The sequence below is a fragment of the Peromyscus maniculatus genome, chromosome X, assembly GCF_049852395.1.
Source record: "Peromyscus maniculatus bairdii isolate BWxNUB_F1_BW_parent chromosome X, HU_Pman_BW_mat_3.1, whole genome shotgun sequence".
Taxonomy (NCBI): Eukaryota; Metazoa; Chordata; class Mammalia; order Rodentia; family Cricetidae; genus Peromyscus; species Peromyscus maniculatus.
In genome coordinates this window covers 21250399-21266557 of record NC_134875.1, presented here as the reverse complement: position 1 = coordinate 21266557, position 16159 = coordinate 21250399, and the positions used below count along the sequence as shown (strand labels likewise).

General features: G+C 48.1%; 1 protein-coding gene and 1 long non-coding RNA gene across 3 annotated transcripts; one reads left to right on the top strand and one right to left on the bottom strand.

The window, feature by feature from the left end:
* Positions 1-3990: 3990 nt before the first annotated feature.
* Positions 3991-7136, bottom strand: LOC107401855 (small integral membrane protein 10-like protein 2A). 2 transcript variants are annotated; one of them, XM_076562989.1, is made up of 3 exons: positions 6500-7136; positions 5545-5687; positions 3991-4804 (listed from the first exon to the last, which is right to left on the bottom strand). In XM_076562989.1, the coding sequence occupies exon 1, from the start codon at positions 7075-7077 to the stop codon at positions 6841-6843; it is 237 nt and encodes a 78-aa protein (XP_076419104.1). In that variant the 5' UTR covers positions 7078-7136; the 3' UTR covers positions 3991-4804; positions 5545-5687; positions 6500-6840. The 2 variants fall into 2 exon arrangements, with proteins under 2 accessions (XP_076419104.1, XP_042125026.1); XM_042269092.2 differs by having other exon boundaries at positions 3994-5687.
* Positions 7137-7189: 53 nt separating this feature from the next.
* On the top strand, positions 7190-10144 carry LOC121825683 (uncharacterized). Its single transcript, XR_013048332.1, has 3 exons — positions 7190-7788; positions 8879-9001; positions 9835-10144. It is a non-coding gene; the product is annotated as an uncharacterized LOC121825683 (long non-coding RNA).
* The last annotated feature ends 6015 nt before the right edge of the window (positions 10145-16159 follow it).

Sequence of the window (16159 nt, the reverse complement as noted above, 5' to 3'; positions counted from 1 at the left end):
TCTCTGCCCTGCTTTACAGCATCCCATAACCTCCCCTCTCCCTCCATAGCACCCCTAGTCTCCTGTCCTGCTCTCCATGACCTGTGAGTCCCTGTGCTGCTCTACAACACCCCAGAGTCTCCTGTCCCACTCTACAGTACCCCAAAGTCTCCCGGCCTGGTCTACATCACCCATGAGCCCGCTACTCTGCTCTACAACACCCCAGAGTCTCCTGTCCCACTCTACAGTACCCCAAAGTCTCCCGGCCTGGTCTACATCACCCATGAGCCTGCTACTCTGCTCTACATCACCCCAGAGTCTCCTGTCCCACTCTACAGTACCCCAAAGTCTCCCGGCCTGGTCTACATCACCCATGAGCCTGCTACTCTGCTCTACATCACCCCAGAGTCTCCTGTCCCACTCTACAGTACCCCAAAGTCTCCCGGCCTGGTCTACATCACCCATGAGCCTGCTACTCTGCTCTACAACACCCCCAGAGTCTCCTGTCCTGCTTTACAGCACTGTGGAGTCTCCAGTCCTGCATCACAGCAGTCTGGAGTATTCTGTTCTGTTCTAGAGCACCCCAGAGTCTTCTGTACTGCTCCACAGCACCCCAGAATCTCATGTCCTGCTACACAGCTACGAAAAGACTCCTGTCCTGCTTGACAGAACCACAGAGTCTCCTGGCCTGCTCTAGAGCACCCCAGAGTATTCTGTCCTCCTCTCCAGCACCCCGGAGTTTCATGTCATCCTCTACAACACCCCAAAGTCTCCTGTCCTGCTCTCTACAGAATCCCAGAGTCTCCAGTTTCCCTCTACAGCACCCCTAGTCTCCTGTCCTCTCCATCAACTCTGAGTCTCCTGTCCTGTTCTACAACACCCCAGAGTCTCATGTCCTGTCTCTACATCATCCATGAGCCCCCCTGTCCTGCTCTATAACACCCCAGAGTCTCCTATACTGTCTCTACATCATCCATGAGCCCCCCTGTCCTGCTCTATAACACCCCAGAATATCCTGTCCTGCTCTAATACACCCCTTAGGCCCCTTGTCATGTTTTACAGCACCCAAGACCCCAACTTGCTCTACAGTAGCCTGGAATCTCCTGTCCTCAATGGCACCCCACAATACCCTGTCTGGCTCTAGAGCACCCCAAATTCTCCTGCACTGCTCTACAGCACCCCAGAAAACCCTGTCTTGCACTACAGCACCCCAGAATCTCCTGTTCCTCTATATGGCACCCCAGACCCCTCTGTCTTGCTCTACAGCACCCCAGAATCTCCTGTCTGTCTCTACTGCACCCCAGAACACCCTGTCTGGCTCTAGAGCACTCCAGATTCTCCTGTCCTGCTCCACAGCATCCCAGAGTGCCCAGTCCTACTCTACAACACCCCAGAGTCCCCTTTCCTACTCTAAAGTACCCCATATCCCCTGTTCTGCTCTACAGTACCCCAAAACACCCTGTACAGCTCTTCAGCACCCTAGAGCATCTAGTACTGGTCTACAGCACCCCAGAGCCCCCTGTCCATCTCTATAGCACCCCCAACCCCCAGTCTGGCTCTACAGCACCCCAGATCCCCCTGTCTGGCTCTACACCACCGCAGACCCCCCCGCCGTCCAGCTCTACAGCACCCCACAGCACCCTGACCTGCTCTCCAGCACCAAAGAGCACCTAGTACTGCTCTACAGCACCCCAGAGACCCATGTCCTGCTCTACAACATCGCAGAGGCCCCTTTCCGGCTGTACAGCACCCTAGAACGCCCTGTCCTGCTCTACAGGACCCCAGAGCATCTATCCTGCTCTACAGCACCCCAGAAAACCATGTCCTGCTCTATAGCACCCCAGAGCGGCCTGTCCTGCTCTACAGCACCCCAGAGTCTCTTATCCTGCTCTACAGCTCCCAGGAGCACACTGTCCTGCTCTAAATCTCCCCAGAGCATCCCATCCTGCAATACAGATCCCAGACCGCCCTGTCCTGCTCTTCAGGACCCCACAATCACCTGTCTTGCTCTACAGCATCCCAGAGACCCCTGTCCTGCTCTACAGCAGCCAAGATACCCCTGTCCTGCTCTCCACTACCCCAGAATCTCCTGGACTGCTCTACACCATCCTAGAGCGCACTGTCCTGCTCAACAACACCCCAGACTCCTGTCCTGTTCTACAGCACCCCAGAGTGCCTGTCCTGATCTACAACAACCCAAGGCCCCCCTGTCTTGGTCTACAGCACCCCAGATGCCCTGTCCTTCTGTACACCATCCCAGAATCTCCTGTCCTGCCCTACAGCACCCCCACAACCCCCTCTCCTGCTCTCCAGCACCCCAGAGCACCAAGTACTGATGTAAAGCACCCCAGAGCCCACTGTCCTGCTCTACAACACCCCAGAGATCATGTCCAGCTCTCCAGCACCCCAGAAAACCGAGTAGGGCTCTACAGCACCCCAGATGCCCCTGTCCTACTCTACAACACCCCAGAAGCCCTGTCCTGCTCTACAGCACCTCAGAGACCCCTGCCCGGCTCTACAGCACCCCAGAGCCCCCCTGTCCTCCTCTACAGCACCCCAGAGCCCCCCTGTCCTCCTCTACAGCACCCCAGAGTCCCCTGTCTGGCTTAACAGCACCCCAGAGCCCCCTGTCCAGCTCTACTGCACCCCAGAGAACCCTGACTGCTTTACAGCACCCCTGGGGCCCCTGTCCTCTACAGAATCCCAGAGCGCACTGTCCTGCTCTACAACGCCTCACGACTTCCCTGTCCGCCGCTACAGCACCCCAAAGGCCCCTGTCCTACTCTCCAGCACCCCAGAGCCCCCTGTCCTGCTCTAAAGTACCCCAGATCCCCCTGCCCTGCTCTATAGCACCCCAGAACCCCCTGCCCTGCTCTATAGCACCCCAGACCCCCCGTCCTGCTCTACAGCACCCCAGAATCTACTGTCCTGCTCTACAGCACCCGAGTCTTCTGTCATGCTCTAAATACACCAGAGCCCTTGTCCTGTTCTACAACTCTTCAGATACTGCCGTACTGATCTACAGCACCTCTGAACCCCGTGTTCTGCTCTACAGCACCCCAGAGCCCCCCTGTCCTGCTCTACAGCACCCCAGAGCCCCTCTGTCCTGCTCTAAACACACCAGAGCCCCCCTGTCCTGTTCTAAACACACCAGAGTCTCCTGTCCTGCTCTACAGCACCCCACAATCACCTCTCATGCTCTACAGCACCCCAGCACCCCCCATCCTGCTCCACAGCACTTCTGAGGCCCCTCTTTTGCTCCTTGGCTTTTGTTTTTATATCTTCTCAGAAAAACTTCCTGACTTTCTCTAGTTCCCCGCAATGCATTTGAGCTTCATGTTGCCTTTCCTGGCCTCCTGACTGCTTCTTTCCCAGCCCTCACAGGGGAGTGTCTTACCGCCATGCTGTCTGACCTCTCCCAGCCTCATCCCAACTAAGCCTCCTGTCTTCTTGCTAAGGCCCACCTCACCTCAGCTCTAGGGTTCCTGGCTTCTCTGGTGACCTCTCAGAATGGAGCTCTGAGAGAACCGAGATGAAGCCATGATAGAAAAGCAGGCATGCAGCTCCCACATGTGGTGGGTGGTCTATCTTCTCACAAGTCCCTCCCAAGCTGCTGCCCAAACGGCAGTGAGGGCTTTACCGCCTGCTACTGCAGAGGGGTCTCTGGGCGTCACAGAGTGGCCTGCACAGCGCTGTTTCATTTCGCCTCCCTCTCGAGGTTCAACTTGAATTAAACTCACTGAGGCCAGACCTGGAATGAAAGAGAACCTTTGCTTCAGCTTCTTTCTCTGAATACTGGACAGGAATAACGGCCACCTTCGGGGCCAGCTCGACTGTTCCCCCCTTGGTGCAGGGGGAGCAGAGGGTGGTGGTCCTGTCAAGGACAGTCTAGAAGGAGGCTCTGAAGCTGCACTTTCCCTGCTCAGCTCTGGATGACCCTCTGGGCTTGCTGTCCCATACCCTGCCCGCTTCCCCACCCAGGTACGGTATGGCACCCAAGAAAAACAGGAGGCGTGCAGGCGGTATTTGGTGTACTGAACCCAAGGGTTTTCTTCTCACTTTGGGAGACAAGTGACAGCATCGGAACTCCATCTCTGACCAGACAACACTGGCAATGCAGAGTTCATCACACAAGGAAATGTACACTCATCCAAGTCTCTGAACTGATTGATGTTCCGCTGCCTGCAATGCAGACTGCAAGGAAATAAAGTGCATCACCACCCCATCACACAGCGAGGGCACCAGGGAGGAACAGAAGTAGCCCGGGGGGGGGGGGGGGGACGCAGAAGCTCAGACTGCTCAGAGCCACAATGGGACACAAACACAAAGCTGAGTCCTCCTTCTATCCCCGTCTCCTGACTGACGCCACTGGGCCCAGAATCCAGTCCAATGCCAGTGCCTCTGACTTCACACCACAGTCCATGCCTGAGCATGAGCAGGGAGGGGCTTCCCTGGACTGGGAGGTCTAAGAAGGCAGGGCCTCAGACTCCATACCCATTTCTCCAAGTAGTCCATGATCCCTCCTGTACACAGAAAACAGGAGATTCCCAGGAGCTCTTGTCGCTACCCAACAGCTCCATCTCCATCACACATGTTTACACACAGGCGTGCACACATGCATTCAAACATACATATATGGACTACTCAGGGAGACTTGGCAGAAGGAAGCCATCAGGTCCTGGGCTATGGCAAACAGCAGAAAGCATGTGGCAGCCACCTTTCAGCTTGTGTCCTTCAGCTGAGACAGATCTTCATTTGGGTCTCTGACTCCAAGTAGGCGGATGAGTCACTCTGTCCCTGGGGCTGGCTGGCATGCTGAAGGTTTCTGCATCAGGAATGGAATGCATGGATCTTGAGATACCAGCATAGAAAAGCTGGGGGAGTGTTGGATAAGTAGTAAAAGTACCCCTTGGGCTGTCCTTGGGCGTTTGGAGACTCTAGCCTATGCAGGGCCTCCTGACAGACTGTCCTCAGCCTATCTGGAGGAGATTTTTTCCATGTGATGCTAGGAATGGGGCTGCAAGCCTGGGAACAGAGAAACAGGGCCATACAGACCATGGGTTTCAGCACGTAGTTCCCCAACCTCTCATGAACCACATTTGCAGTCCACTAGCACACACCTGCTCAGGAGCCCTTGGTCAAGCACCAGAGAGGTAGGGAGGACTAGACATTTCAGGAATTTCTCGAACCTTCCTCTCTGTTCATGAACTCAACTACTGGTCTGTCTTTTGGACCACTCCAAGGAAAGGTAGATGCCCAGCTTCCCCACCCCATGGTCTCTCTTTCTCCCTAGGTCCCCTGGCAGCTCTCTACTCCCTCCCAACCCCAAAGAAGACTGCAGAGGAGGTGGGGGAATGGAGGTCTAGGGCAGGCTGAGCTCCCCACTATTCTGTGTATAACAAGGGCAAATCCCACGTCTTTCATTGAGCCCCACTGAGTTCATGAGGTGGGAGAAGACATCTCCCTCACAGTGTTGCTAGGAGATATCAGTGCCCAAGGTACACTGGCATCTTTTCTACGGAAGGGCCAGAAGACCCGAGCCACGACACCCCTCTAGGCCTCTACCAGAAGGGCCTTTCCTCTTCTAGGTAGGCTCTTCACTCAGCTGCTCCCCGGGCTGCTACAGGAACAGCAGCAGGCATCTCCATGTAGGGATCCATCTTGAAATGATCTCAGAAGTGGTGAGCCATCACCTAGAAGAGCAAGACCTGAAATAAAAAAGAGGGAGACTTCAGAGCTGGCCTCCTGTGCACTCTCCTTCTCTACCTTATTCTGACAGCAGCTGCCTCTCCTGGAGTCCTTCCCCTTCCCCAGATCCTGTGGTACACAGCTGCCAGGCTGCCCATGGCTGGTAGATGGGCTTCTGGGTCTGGAGAGTGTCATCGCAGGGGCTGCAGGGAGCCGGGCAGACAGGGAGGAATAGTTCCTGTTCTTTCCTCTCTGCAGATGCAGAGCCTGAGGATGCCCCCAGACCGGGTTAGGGGAGCAAGAGGGAGGGCAGGAGGAGCAGGCAGAGGCCAGACCCTGCCCAATCCCCAACAGTGCAGGAGCAGTTTGGAGGAGGGCTGTGCAGAGCTGCAGAGACTCTCCTTGGGTCTCCATGCAAAGAAGGGGACAGACCTGAGGTTTGGTTCAGAAAAGAACTGTCCTTTTTATCTGACCACCCAACAGGTAAGGATCAAAGGTCCCTCATGGGACCTTCCTGGTGGCTCACTGGCCTAATCCTGTCCCATTCAGGGTTCAGGTTACATCTCAGGAAGCTTTTACAAAAAAAGGGACTTGAGACCTGGAAGGTGGGTGGGAGGGGCTTCCTGTCTGTGTGTTGGTGATAAGCTGGCCCTCCAAGATGCTATGGCCGCCCAGTACCCAATCATGGAACCGCCAGAAGGGAACACGGGAGAGCCTCGCCTACCTTTTCAGTTTCCAAGCTTGGCTAAGCAGCATGTGTGCCATGGTGTATTCCCTATTCCCACAAACAAGTCATACCCACCATCCTCCATTCCAACCTGTCTGCACCTACCTTCCCGCACAGGGCCTGGTAAATCCTGCGGTAGCATCCCCTCTTTCGAGTGTTCCCCCTTTCTGGCCAATGGGAGGCAACAGGTTTGCCAGACTCTGGTGATTCTCTGGATGCAGTGGAAAAGGACTCGGCTGTGAAGGTTTTTTTGCGGTATGGGATATGGTACCTTGGGTCCTCCGCGGAGGAGGCCTAAAATGGAGGGGCCCGGGCCGTCCCGCCTGTGCCCCCCGCCGCGGTCTCTGGGCACTGCGCGGCCCCACGGTCCTTCCCGCGGCCGCCTGGCGCGGGTGGCGCGGGTGGCGCCCTCCGCCCGAGGGGCCGCCGTGGTGCCGGGCGATGGCTCACTCGATCCGCACCTGCAGGCGGACATTGAGCATCACCGAGGCCACCATGTAGAAGTAAGGGAAGTTCACGCGCAGCCGCCAGGCCAGGTCGAAGAAGGTGAGCAGCGTGCGCGTGAGCCCCTTGCAGAAGGCGCTGTAGGAGCCGCGTGTCGCCGCCCAACGCGACAGTCGCATTGCCAGGCCTGATAGGGCCGCAGCCGCCGCTGCAGCAGACAGGGCTGTAGTCACCGCCATCGGCCTGGCTCATCTGCTCACCTGCAGCAGAGCCAGCCCAGTGTGCCACGCGGCCCCAATCCCCCCTCCCCTCCCCCCACGGTCCAAAGCCCTGCCCTCGGGGTCCGGGGTCCCTGAAGCCTTCAGTGCTCCACCCACTACCCTGAAGCTTCAGTGGATTCGCGCCCTCCCGCCAGACCTGCAGCTGCTCAGCTCCGCCTACTCGCTGCAGACTCTGGAATGATGGAGATGGAGACCCCGCAGCATGCTTGCAGACTAGTCTCAGAGATCCGGTAAAGAGCCCGCCGCCCTGAACCCTGAGGCCCAGGCCTGGAGCTGCTGGTTTAGGGGCCCCGCCCGTGGTTTCTCATGGCAGGTCTCTGTTGAACTTAGGACCCCCCCCCTCCACTAAACCGGTGTGATCCAGCCCCACACAGTTGTGAGTTCATGTCCCCATCCTTCCTGGCTGCTCAGTGCCTATGCCCAAGTGGTTTAGTAGGTGCCAGTGCCAGAGTTTGCTCCTGTGAATCTCCTAGGATAATGGAGGTTTAGCAGGTTTTGACCATTTTGCTGATGTTGTACATAAACCATATCCAGAAGCCCCGGCCTACGCACACCTTCATCCTTCTTCCACCGTCTCCTCAGGATATGTGGCCAGCCAAACACTGCACCTTTCTTGAATTCAAATAGAATTGTAACCGTACCATGGAGTGCTACCAAACCCATATTCAGGTATTTTTTTCTATTATAGTTACTGGTGCTGTGTATTCCTTTGTTAGCAAATTTCAACATAGTTCCTGGATTTCTAAGAAAGCCTCGTGTGTGTGTGTGTGTGTGTGTGTGTGTGTGTGTGTGTGTGTGTGTGTGTGTGTGTGTGTTGATTTTTGAGACAGGGTTTCTCTGTATAGCTTTGTGCCTTTCCTGGATCTCGCTTTGTAGACCAGGCTGGCCTCGAACTCACGGAGATCCGCCTGCCTCTGCCTCTGGAGTGCTGGGATTAAAGGTGTGCACCACCACCGCCTGGCAAGAATGCCTCTTTTAAACTGTTTATCCTGGTTACTGAACAAGTTTGTCTTGAATTTACATTAGCTACTTGTTTATGACTTCTGACACACTAGTGTGCTTAAATGCTCTTATTTTTTTCACCTAATTTTATGTTATATAAACTAAACTAAATATCGCAAAAGCCCTATATATTTAATGAAGCAAGAAATCCTCATCCTTCCCTAAGGTTGTAAGTTTAAAAACAGTCACCTTATTGCCTTTTAAGGTTTTACAAGGAAGTTATACTTGAGTATTCCTCTCAAAATGACTGTTCACCGTCACATTTTAATAGCTCTATGACTTCCTGTACAACTGTTTACAGGACCAGAACATTCACATATGCTTGGATCATTGTCCTACTTATGTGGTCGAGATTTTGTTTTGTTTTGCTTTTTAAGGGGAAACCTGAAACATTAAAGAGATAATACAACAGGACTGATCCACGATCCACTTTCCCATCTGTTCCCAAACACAAATTCTCCATTCATTAATAGATCCTTTCAGAATTAAGGGGAAATATAAACAGTCATGAAAAAAAGATTAGGAGAATTTGTGAACAGCAGAAACACCCTTAAGATGTCAAAAGAATAATGTCATTCTATGAAGAAAAAAGAAAACATTAAAATGAGTAAAACTAAGGATGAGTAGAATGGACTCTCGTGTGTTTTTAAGGTTTATTTATTTATTTATTTATTTATTTATTTATTTATTTTTTGGTTTATTTAGTTTTATGTGTGTGCACTTGTGTGAGATTATTGTGTACCATGTGTGTTTCTAGTGCCAGTGGAGGCATGCTGATGGAGGCCAGAGGATGTCCGAACCCCTGGCACTAGAGTTAGAGGTGGTTGTGAGTGCACTAATGTGGGTTCTTGGAATCACACCTGGATCCTAGTGAAGATTGGTAAGCACTCTTAACTGCTGAGCTATTTCTCCAGCTCCCTTACATGTTTTTAAAATTATGTTTGAGAGTGGAAACCTCAAAAAAAAAAATAAATGCCATCTAGCATAATTCTCTCCTTCTGTAGCTGAAATACTTAAAAATGTATTTTTATAAATTTCGGTTCTACTCAATTATTGAAAAAAAAATAGCCAAATGGATAGAAACACATGAACTATGAACCAAAGGCTGAGGGGCCCTCAGCTGGATCAGGCCCTCTGAATAGGTGAGATAGTTGATTGGCTTGATCTGTTTGGGAGGTATCTAGGCAGTGGGACCGAGTCCTGTGCTCATTGCATGAGTTGGCTGTTTGAAACCTGGGGCTTATGCAGGGACACTTGGCTCAGTCTGGGAGGAAGGGACTGGACCTCCCTGGACTGAGTCTACCAGGTTGATTGCAGTCCTCGGGGGAGGATTTGCCCTGGAGGAGGTGGGAATGGGGGGTAGGCTGGGGGTAAGGGGAGGGTGTGGGAGGGGGAAGAATAGGGGAACCCGTGGCTGATATGTATGATATGTAGAACTGAATGGTATTGTAAAAAAAAAAAAAAAAAAGAATACAGAGAGATGAACAAAGTGAAAAAAAATGTATTTTTAAAAAGAAGTTAAGCGGATCTAAAAGGAGTGAGATTTCTATACTGCTGGACATAATTTAAAATGTCAATGTCAGCGGAGTGTGAGAAGTTAATATGTATATTGTAATACCTGAAACAGACACTAAAATTGACTATATTAAATGTATTATATAGCAGTACGGATAAATCACAATGAAATTTTAAAAGTTTTCATGTAATCCACAGGAGGGGAAGAAAATAGGAACAGGAGAAAGAAACAGAATTAAGAGACATGTGTTGGACCCTGACCCCTGTTCCTTGAGTAGCTGTCGCCTTGCTTGCTGACCTTGATCAGATGTCCTCCCTATGCTAATTCCCTGCGGGTTTCATTCCTCCTAAACAGCTTACCGGAGGTTCCTTGTTTGCGTATCCTGCACATTGGTGTAATGCTAGAATGTAAAACATCTGTAGTGAACTTTTGCCCTCCCAGGTTCTTCCACTGTGCTGTAAGCCTGTATTTAAGGCCTCCTCCCTCCTTCAATAAAGGGCATTCTACTGAGACAAATGAGACAAATGGCTTGTCTCTCTTTTTAATCCGCAGCCCCTCACTCAGACACGGTGACCGAGTAGTAACAGACATGTCTTATTCAAATCCCACCAACACTCATTTTGATTTTACTTTGGAGACAGGGTCTCACTCTGCAGTCCTGGCTGGCCTGTAATTCTCTATGAGGACCAGGCTGGTCTCAAACTCAGAAAAACCCATCTGCCTCCTGAGTGTTATCCTGAGGATATCCTGTTGTATCCTGAGGATGCCAGGCATACACCATCATCATATCCAGCATTCTTTTAATTTAAGTGGTCTAAACAGGTTGCTTAGAAGACAGAGATTGTCAGAGTGGATTAAAAACTCACTTCAAGTCAGGTGGTGGTGGCACACGCCTTTACTCCCAGCACTCGGGAGGCAGAGGCAGGCGGATCTCTGTGAGTTTGATGCCAGCCTGGGCTACAGAGTGAGATCCAAGAAAGGCGCAAAGTTACACAGAGAAACCCTGTCTCGAAGAAAACAAAAACAAAAACCAAAAACCAAAAACCAAAAAAAAAAACCTCACTTCAAAACTTATTAAGCAACTTAAAATATTTACTTAGCACAGCATGGTTAACAATTAGCCAAGAAACAGAAAAAAAAAAAAAAAAAAAAAAAAACCAAAGTGTTCATCAGCTCATGAACGGATAAACAAAGTGTGGTCCCCACACACCACAGAATACTATTCAGTCATTAAAAATGAACAAACATGGATATAACTGGTGGTCATTAACTAAGGACAAGTACAATAAAATTTCAATAAATAAATCTAAAAAAAAACCATCCCAACTAGAATAAAACACCAAATATTTTCAAAAAGGTTACGTTTCGAAGGAAACAGACAAAAATCCTCAGTCACATGGTGTTCCCATGAATGTTTAGCCCCACTGTGCCCAGGTTTCCCTGCCCTGTCCTGCCCAACAACTTAGGGATTGTTTTTAGTGAAATGCAGTCTGCCCTGCGGCTGCAGGTTCAAGCGAACACCTGCAGAATGTCAGCAAAGAACAGTCAGAAAAACCTGCAGTAGAAAGGGACTTGTCGCTAAATATGAGAAAACACGTTTCACTTTTTAAGGGTCTAATGAAAAGACCAGTAATGAAAGCTAGTGATAGCTCTAAAACAGCTTTGTTCTGTGAAATAATACCTTGTAGCCCATCTCCCAAGATTCAACCAAATCAAGTAAATCAAACCTAGTGACATTTAAAGCAACAGCCTCAACCAGTGTATGATTCAGTTCCCTTATAGTTCATATTTTTATTCTCTCAGACCCTACAAACACTAAAGTATATTTCAAAAGCATTTATTATTATTATAGACCTTTTACTTATACACTAGTAATTAAATCATAGGGGAACATGTGATTAAAACACTGTTCCATTTTAAAAATTATTACACATCAGGGTATGATGGCACATATTTTTAACCACAGTATTTGGGAAGCAGACGCAGGCAGAACTTGGTAAATTCCAGGCTGGTGTGTGAGGGGTCTACACACACTGTCTAAAAATAAAAATAATTATTGAACAGTTTGCCTGTTGTGGCCCATCACCACTGACTTCTATCTGTATAATAACTGCTCCCACCTTCATTTGCAATTTTAAGAAATCAGTTGTGAATGGAACAGTGTATATTATGTCCTGTTGTTACACATTTTTTCTGATCTGGAAGAAGTGTTCAATGATAAAGAACTGCTCTTGGTGCTAGGCAGTGGCGACGCATGCTTTTAATCCCAGCACTCAGGAGGCAGAGCCAGGTGGATCTCTGTGAGTTCGAGGCCAGCCTGGGCTACAGAGTGAGATCCAGGACAGGCTCCAAAACTACACAGAGAAACTCTGTCTCAAAAACAACAACAACAAACAAACAAACAAACAAACAAACAAACAAAAACTGCTCTCTTTTTCCTTCGTTTCCTTTCTCAGTAAGAGAGTGTTCTTTTCTATGTAGTCCAAATGCCAAATTTATGTTTTTGACATCCTTACTCCCAAGCCTAATGACCTGAGTTCAATCCCAAGGACCCTCATGGAACAAGGAGAAAATCAATTTCAGCAGGCCAGGTCACCCTCTGACTTCCACAGGCACTCAATGTACACACACATATGTGCATACACACTAAGTAAACAAATTTTAAAAATGAATAAATAACAGATTTAGAGCTCCGGATGCCTTGCTTACCTTTATTTCCTTGGTGTCAAAAAAAAAAAAAAGAACCCCGAACAGAACCCCCATAAAACTCCCTCTAGCAAGCAGCTACAAAGCCTGTTAGGCTACACACCAAAGTGACCCCCAATCACATGACACCAGACTTCTGGCAGCAACTGTAAGCTTGAGAACCAAGTTCTCAGAGATAACATGGGTTTTTTAATTACTATTTATTTATTAGTGTGTGTGTGTGTGTGTGTGTGTGTGTGTGTGTGTGTTTACACGTGCTCACGTGAGAGAGTGAGCAATAGGAAAAGTGTGAGCGAGAGCTAGAGCCAGTGTGCATGCATTCACACAAATGTGGAGGTAAGAAAGTAGTTTTGGAGCCTGTCCTGGATCTTGCTCTGTAGACCACACTGGCCTCGAACTCACAGAGATCTGCCTGGCTCTGCCTCCTGAGTGCTGGGATTAAAAGCGTTTTGAGGAGTTGCTCCTATCTTCCCACTATGTGGGTTCAGAGATCAAACTTAGGTCGTCTGGCTTGCGGCAAGCACCTTTTACCCACTTATTTTTCCCTTCAATACCAAGGATTAAACCTAGGATCCCCGAATGCTAGCCAAAGCTCTCTACCACTAAGTTACACGCCTCAGTTCAATTTACTTATTCTTGGATTTACAGTATATTTCCTACAAACAAACATATCTTTTTCAAAGCCTATGAGTAATTTGATAATGACAGTAAATTGTAGAACTTGAACATGGAACTATCAAATTCTGGAACTCGAAAGGACATTTCAGATCATACAGTTTAATGTCTCCCATCATGCACAACTTATTGCCATGAGATCCTTAAGCAATGATATATTCCCAGTTGGCCCTAGAATTATTGACAGAAACTTTATTGTCTCTTACGACAGGCCTTAACTTTTGTTTTGTTATTTTAAGGTTTTCTTAGCTCTGTGTAATTCTATTGTTGAGTATATGTGCACACATATTTGAAAGACTATTCTCTCTTTCCACTGTGAATTGAGGGGTTGAGCTCAGGTCATCGGCTTGATGGCGAACTTCTCCCCCACTCCCCCTAGCCATTTTGTTGCCTACGATGGCAGTCTTTCTCCAGTAGTCTAAATTCCAATTTTAGCACAACAGTTGATTACTCCTTGTCTAACATATATAGACTTTCAGATTATTCAAGGAATGCTCCTATATCCTTATTGTATGTTCTCTTAACAATGGACTTTCGTTTTCATTGCTCTTTGTGAATATGTTCCCAGTATGAATTACCTCTGTCTATATTCCACTTTATTAAGAATTGTTTAAAATAAAGGCATCAAGAGGTTGGGAAAAAAATGTCTCAGCCGTTAAGAGCACCCATATGGCAGCTTACTGTGGTGATATTTTATTTGTACTGAAATGTTATTTTAATTTTATGTTAATAAATAAAGTTGCCCTGGGGTCAGAGCTATTAGAGCCATAGTAAGAGCGTGGTGGTTAGAAGAGCTAGGTAGATTTCTGTGTGTTCAGGGATACAGCCAGTATTGGAGACATACGCCTTTAAGACCTGGAGGGCGGTACTTACAGGCAGTGATGAGGCAGTCATGTGGTTGGGTTTACAACCAATGAGAAGGCAGAACAGAAAGATTATCTAAACAGGGACACAGGAAGTACCTCCCTCTCTCGGGGAAGCTAGGAGCACTGCAGGAGGTAAGATTTTATCTCTGAGCTCTGACCTCTCGGCTTTTCTCTTTTACCTTGGCTCTGTGTTTCTTATTTTAATAATACGATTGGTTACATCTACATCTGGTGCCCAACGTGACAAGAATCCATTAAAAACTGCTTGGGGCCGGCTCCCTAGCCGGAGCAGCCGGCTCCCTAGTCCCGGCCCAGGTCTGCTTGGGCTCAGGCTGGACTGTGAGCTGCTTGCTTAAAGCCAGTGCTACAAACAGCTCAGGCCTGCCCTGCTAAACAGGGCCCCTGGCTGTAAAGCCAAGCCTTGACTCGGCTCAGAGGGAACAAGTGGCTGGCTTTAAGCTTTAGCCGGCTACCCCTTCGCTTTCACTTTCACTTTCACTTTCACTTTCACTTTCGCTTTTGCTTTCTCTCTTGCTTTCTCTCTGTCTCTCTGTTTCTCTCTCTCTCTCTCTCTCTCTCTCTCTCTCTCTCTCTCTCTCTGGATTTATACCTAGGACTCTAGGTGGCTGTTTTGAAATTCGCTCGGATTTCTACTGTTCTACGCAGATTTGGTAAGTCATAAAGGAAACTATTTAAAAGACAAATTTTTTCCACATTTAAAAAAATGGGTTTCCTGTGTACATTGGAAGAAAATTGGGTTTTGTTTGAAATTTTAGGCAGTCTGACAATGGAACAACTATATGAAAAGATTAGTATTATGGGAATTATGCAGTTTATCACCATGCTTATTCTCATTTTACTATTTAAAAAGATAGTCGATTTAAGTGCCAGGATAACAGCTTTAGAAAAACCTGTTAATTTTAACAGTGAAGTTGGTTCAAGTTTGGATCATAAGGTTACAGAAAGAAAGCCTGTTTTCACACAGTCATCCTTAATTTATCCTGTAACCGTACAGCAGATGCCTGATCAAATGGCTACACAAAATATCTGGGCTCCAATTGAACTGATGGATTTTAAAAGGTTTAAGGAGGCAATAGTATCTTATGGCATGCATTCCCCATATGTAAAGCAAATGTTAAACTCTTGGTCAACATATAATAGGATTATACCACAGGACTGGCGGGACCTTGCACAAGCTGTTCTGGAACCCAGCCAGAGAATTCAATTTCTGACTTGGTTTAAGGAGGAAGCTAGAAACGTAGAAACACAATGGAGGGATAAAGGAATACAAGTTTGTCAGGATCAGCTTATTGGAGAAGGCCAATATGCTTCAATACAAACACAATGTTTATATGATGTTCAAACCGTAATTTTATGTAGAATGGCAGCCTTGAATGCATGGGACAGAGTTGATGAACCAGGAAAAAAACATGAGTCATTCACAAAGGTTATGCAAGGCCCTAAAGAATCTTTCACAGATTTTTTAGAAAGACTGGCTTCAGCAGTAAACAGAATGGTCTCAGGATCAGAAGCTAGTAAGGCAATAATTGAAGCTTTGGCATTTGAGAATGCGAATGCAGCATGCAAAAGAATAATCAGGCCGTTAAGGGCAAGATCTGCACCTTTGGAAGATTGGATTAGAGAAACAATTAATGTTGAGGTTGATGAGCATGATACGTGGGTAGGAGAAGTAATTTCAAAAGGTTTGAGGAGTGTTAGATGTTTTGGGTGTGGACAGCAAGGACATTTTAAAAGGGACTGTAAACAGGTCAATCCTAGAAGCAATGTTTCTTCAAGGAACAATGGCAACAGAATGCCCCTTCCTTCTGGAGTATGCAGAAGGTGTGGTAAGGGAAAACACTGGACCAACGAATGTAGATCAACAAAGGACAGACAGGGTAATCCTTTGCCTCAGTTTTCGGGAAACTCCCGGAGGGGCCTCATGCAGGCCCCCATAGCAAAACCAGTTCAAACCTTTCCTGCAGCTGTAGAGGAAATGCCTGCTCTGGAGAGCGATTAAATAACCAAATGACTATTGGAATAAATCATGCTGGTCAGGATGATGAAAAAGAGAGAATAGAAAATTCAGGAGAAAACATAAAGAAAATTTTTTGGCAAACTTCTATTAATGAACAGAGACCAAAATTAACGATAAAAATAAATGGTGTTTTGTTGTCTGGTCTGGTAGACACAGGTGCGGACATTACCATAATTGCACCAGAATTTTGGCATCCAGCTTGGCCTCTTCAAGAGGTAAACGTTCAACTGTTAGGAA

Excerpts from the sequence above, each read along its gene's own strand:
- LOC107401855 (XM_076562989.1), bottom strand. The coding sequence starts at position 7,077 with ATGGCGGTGACTACAGCCCTGTCTGCTGCAGCGGCGGCTGCGGCCCTA.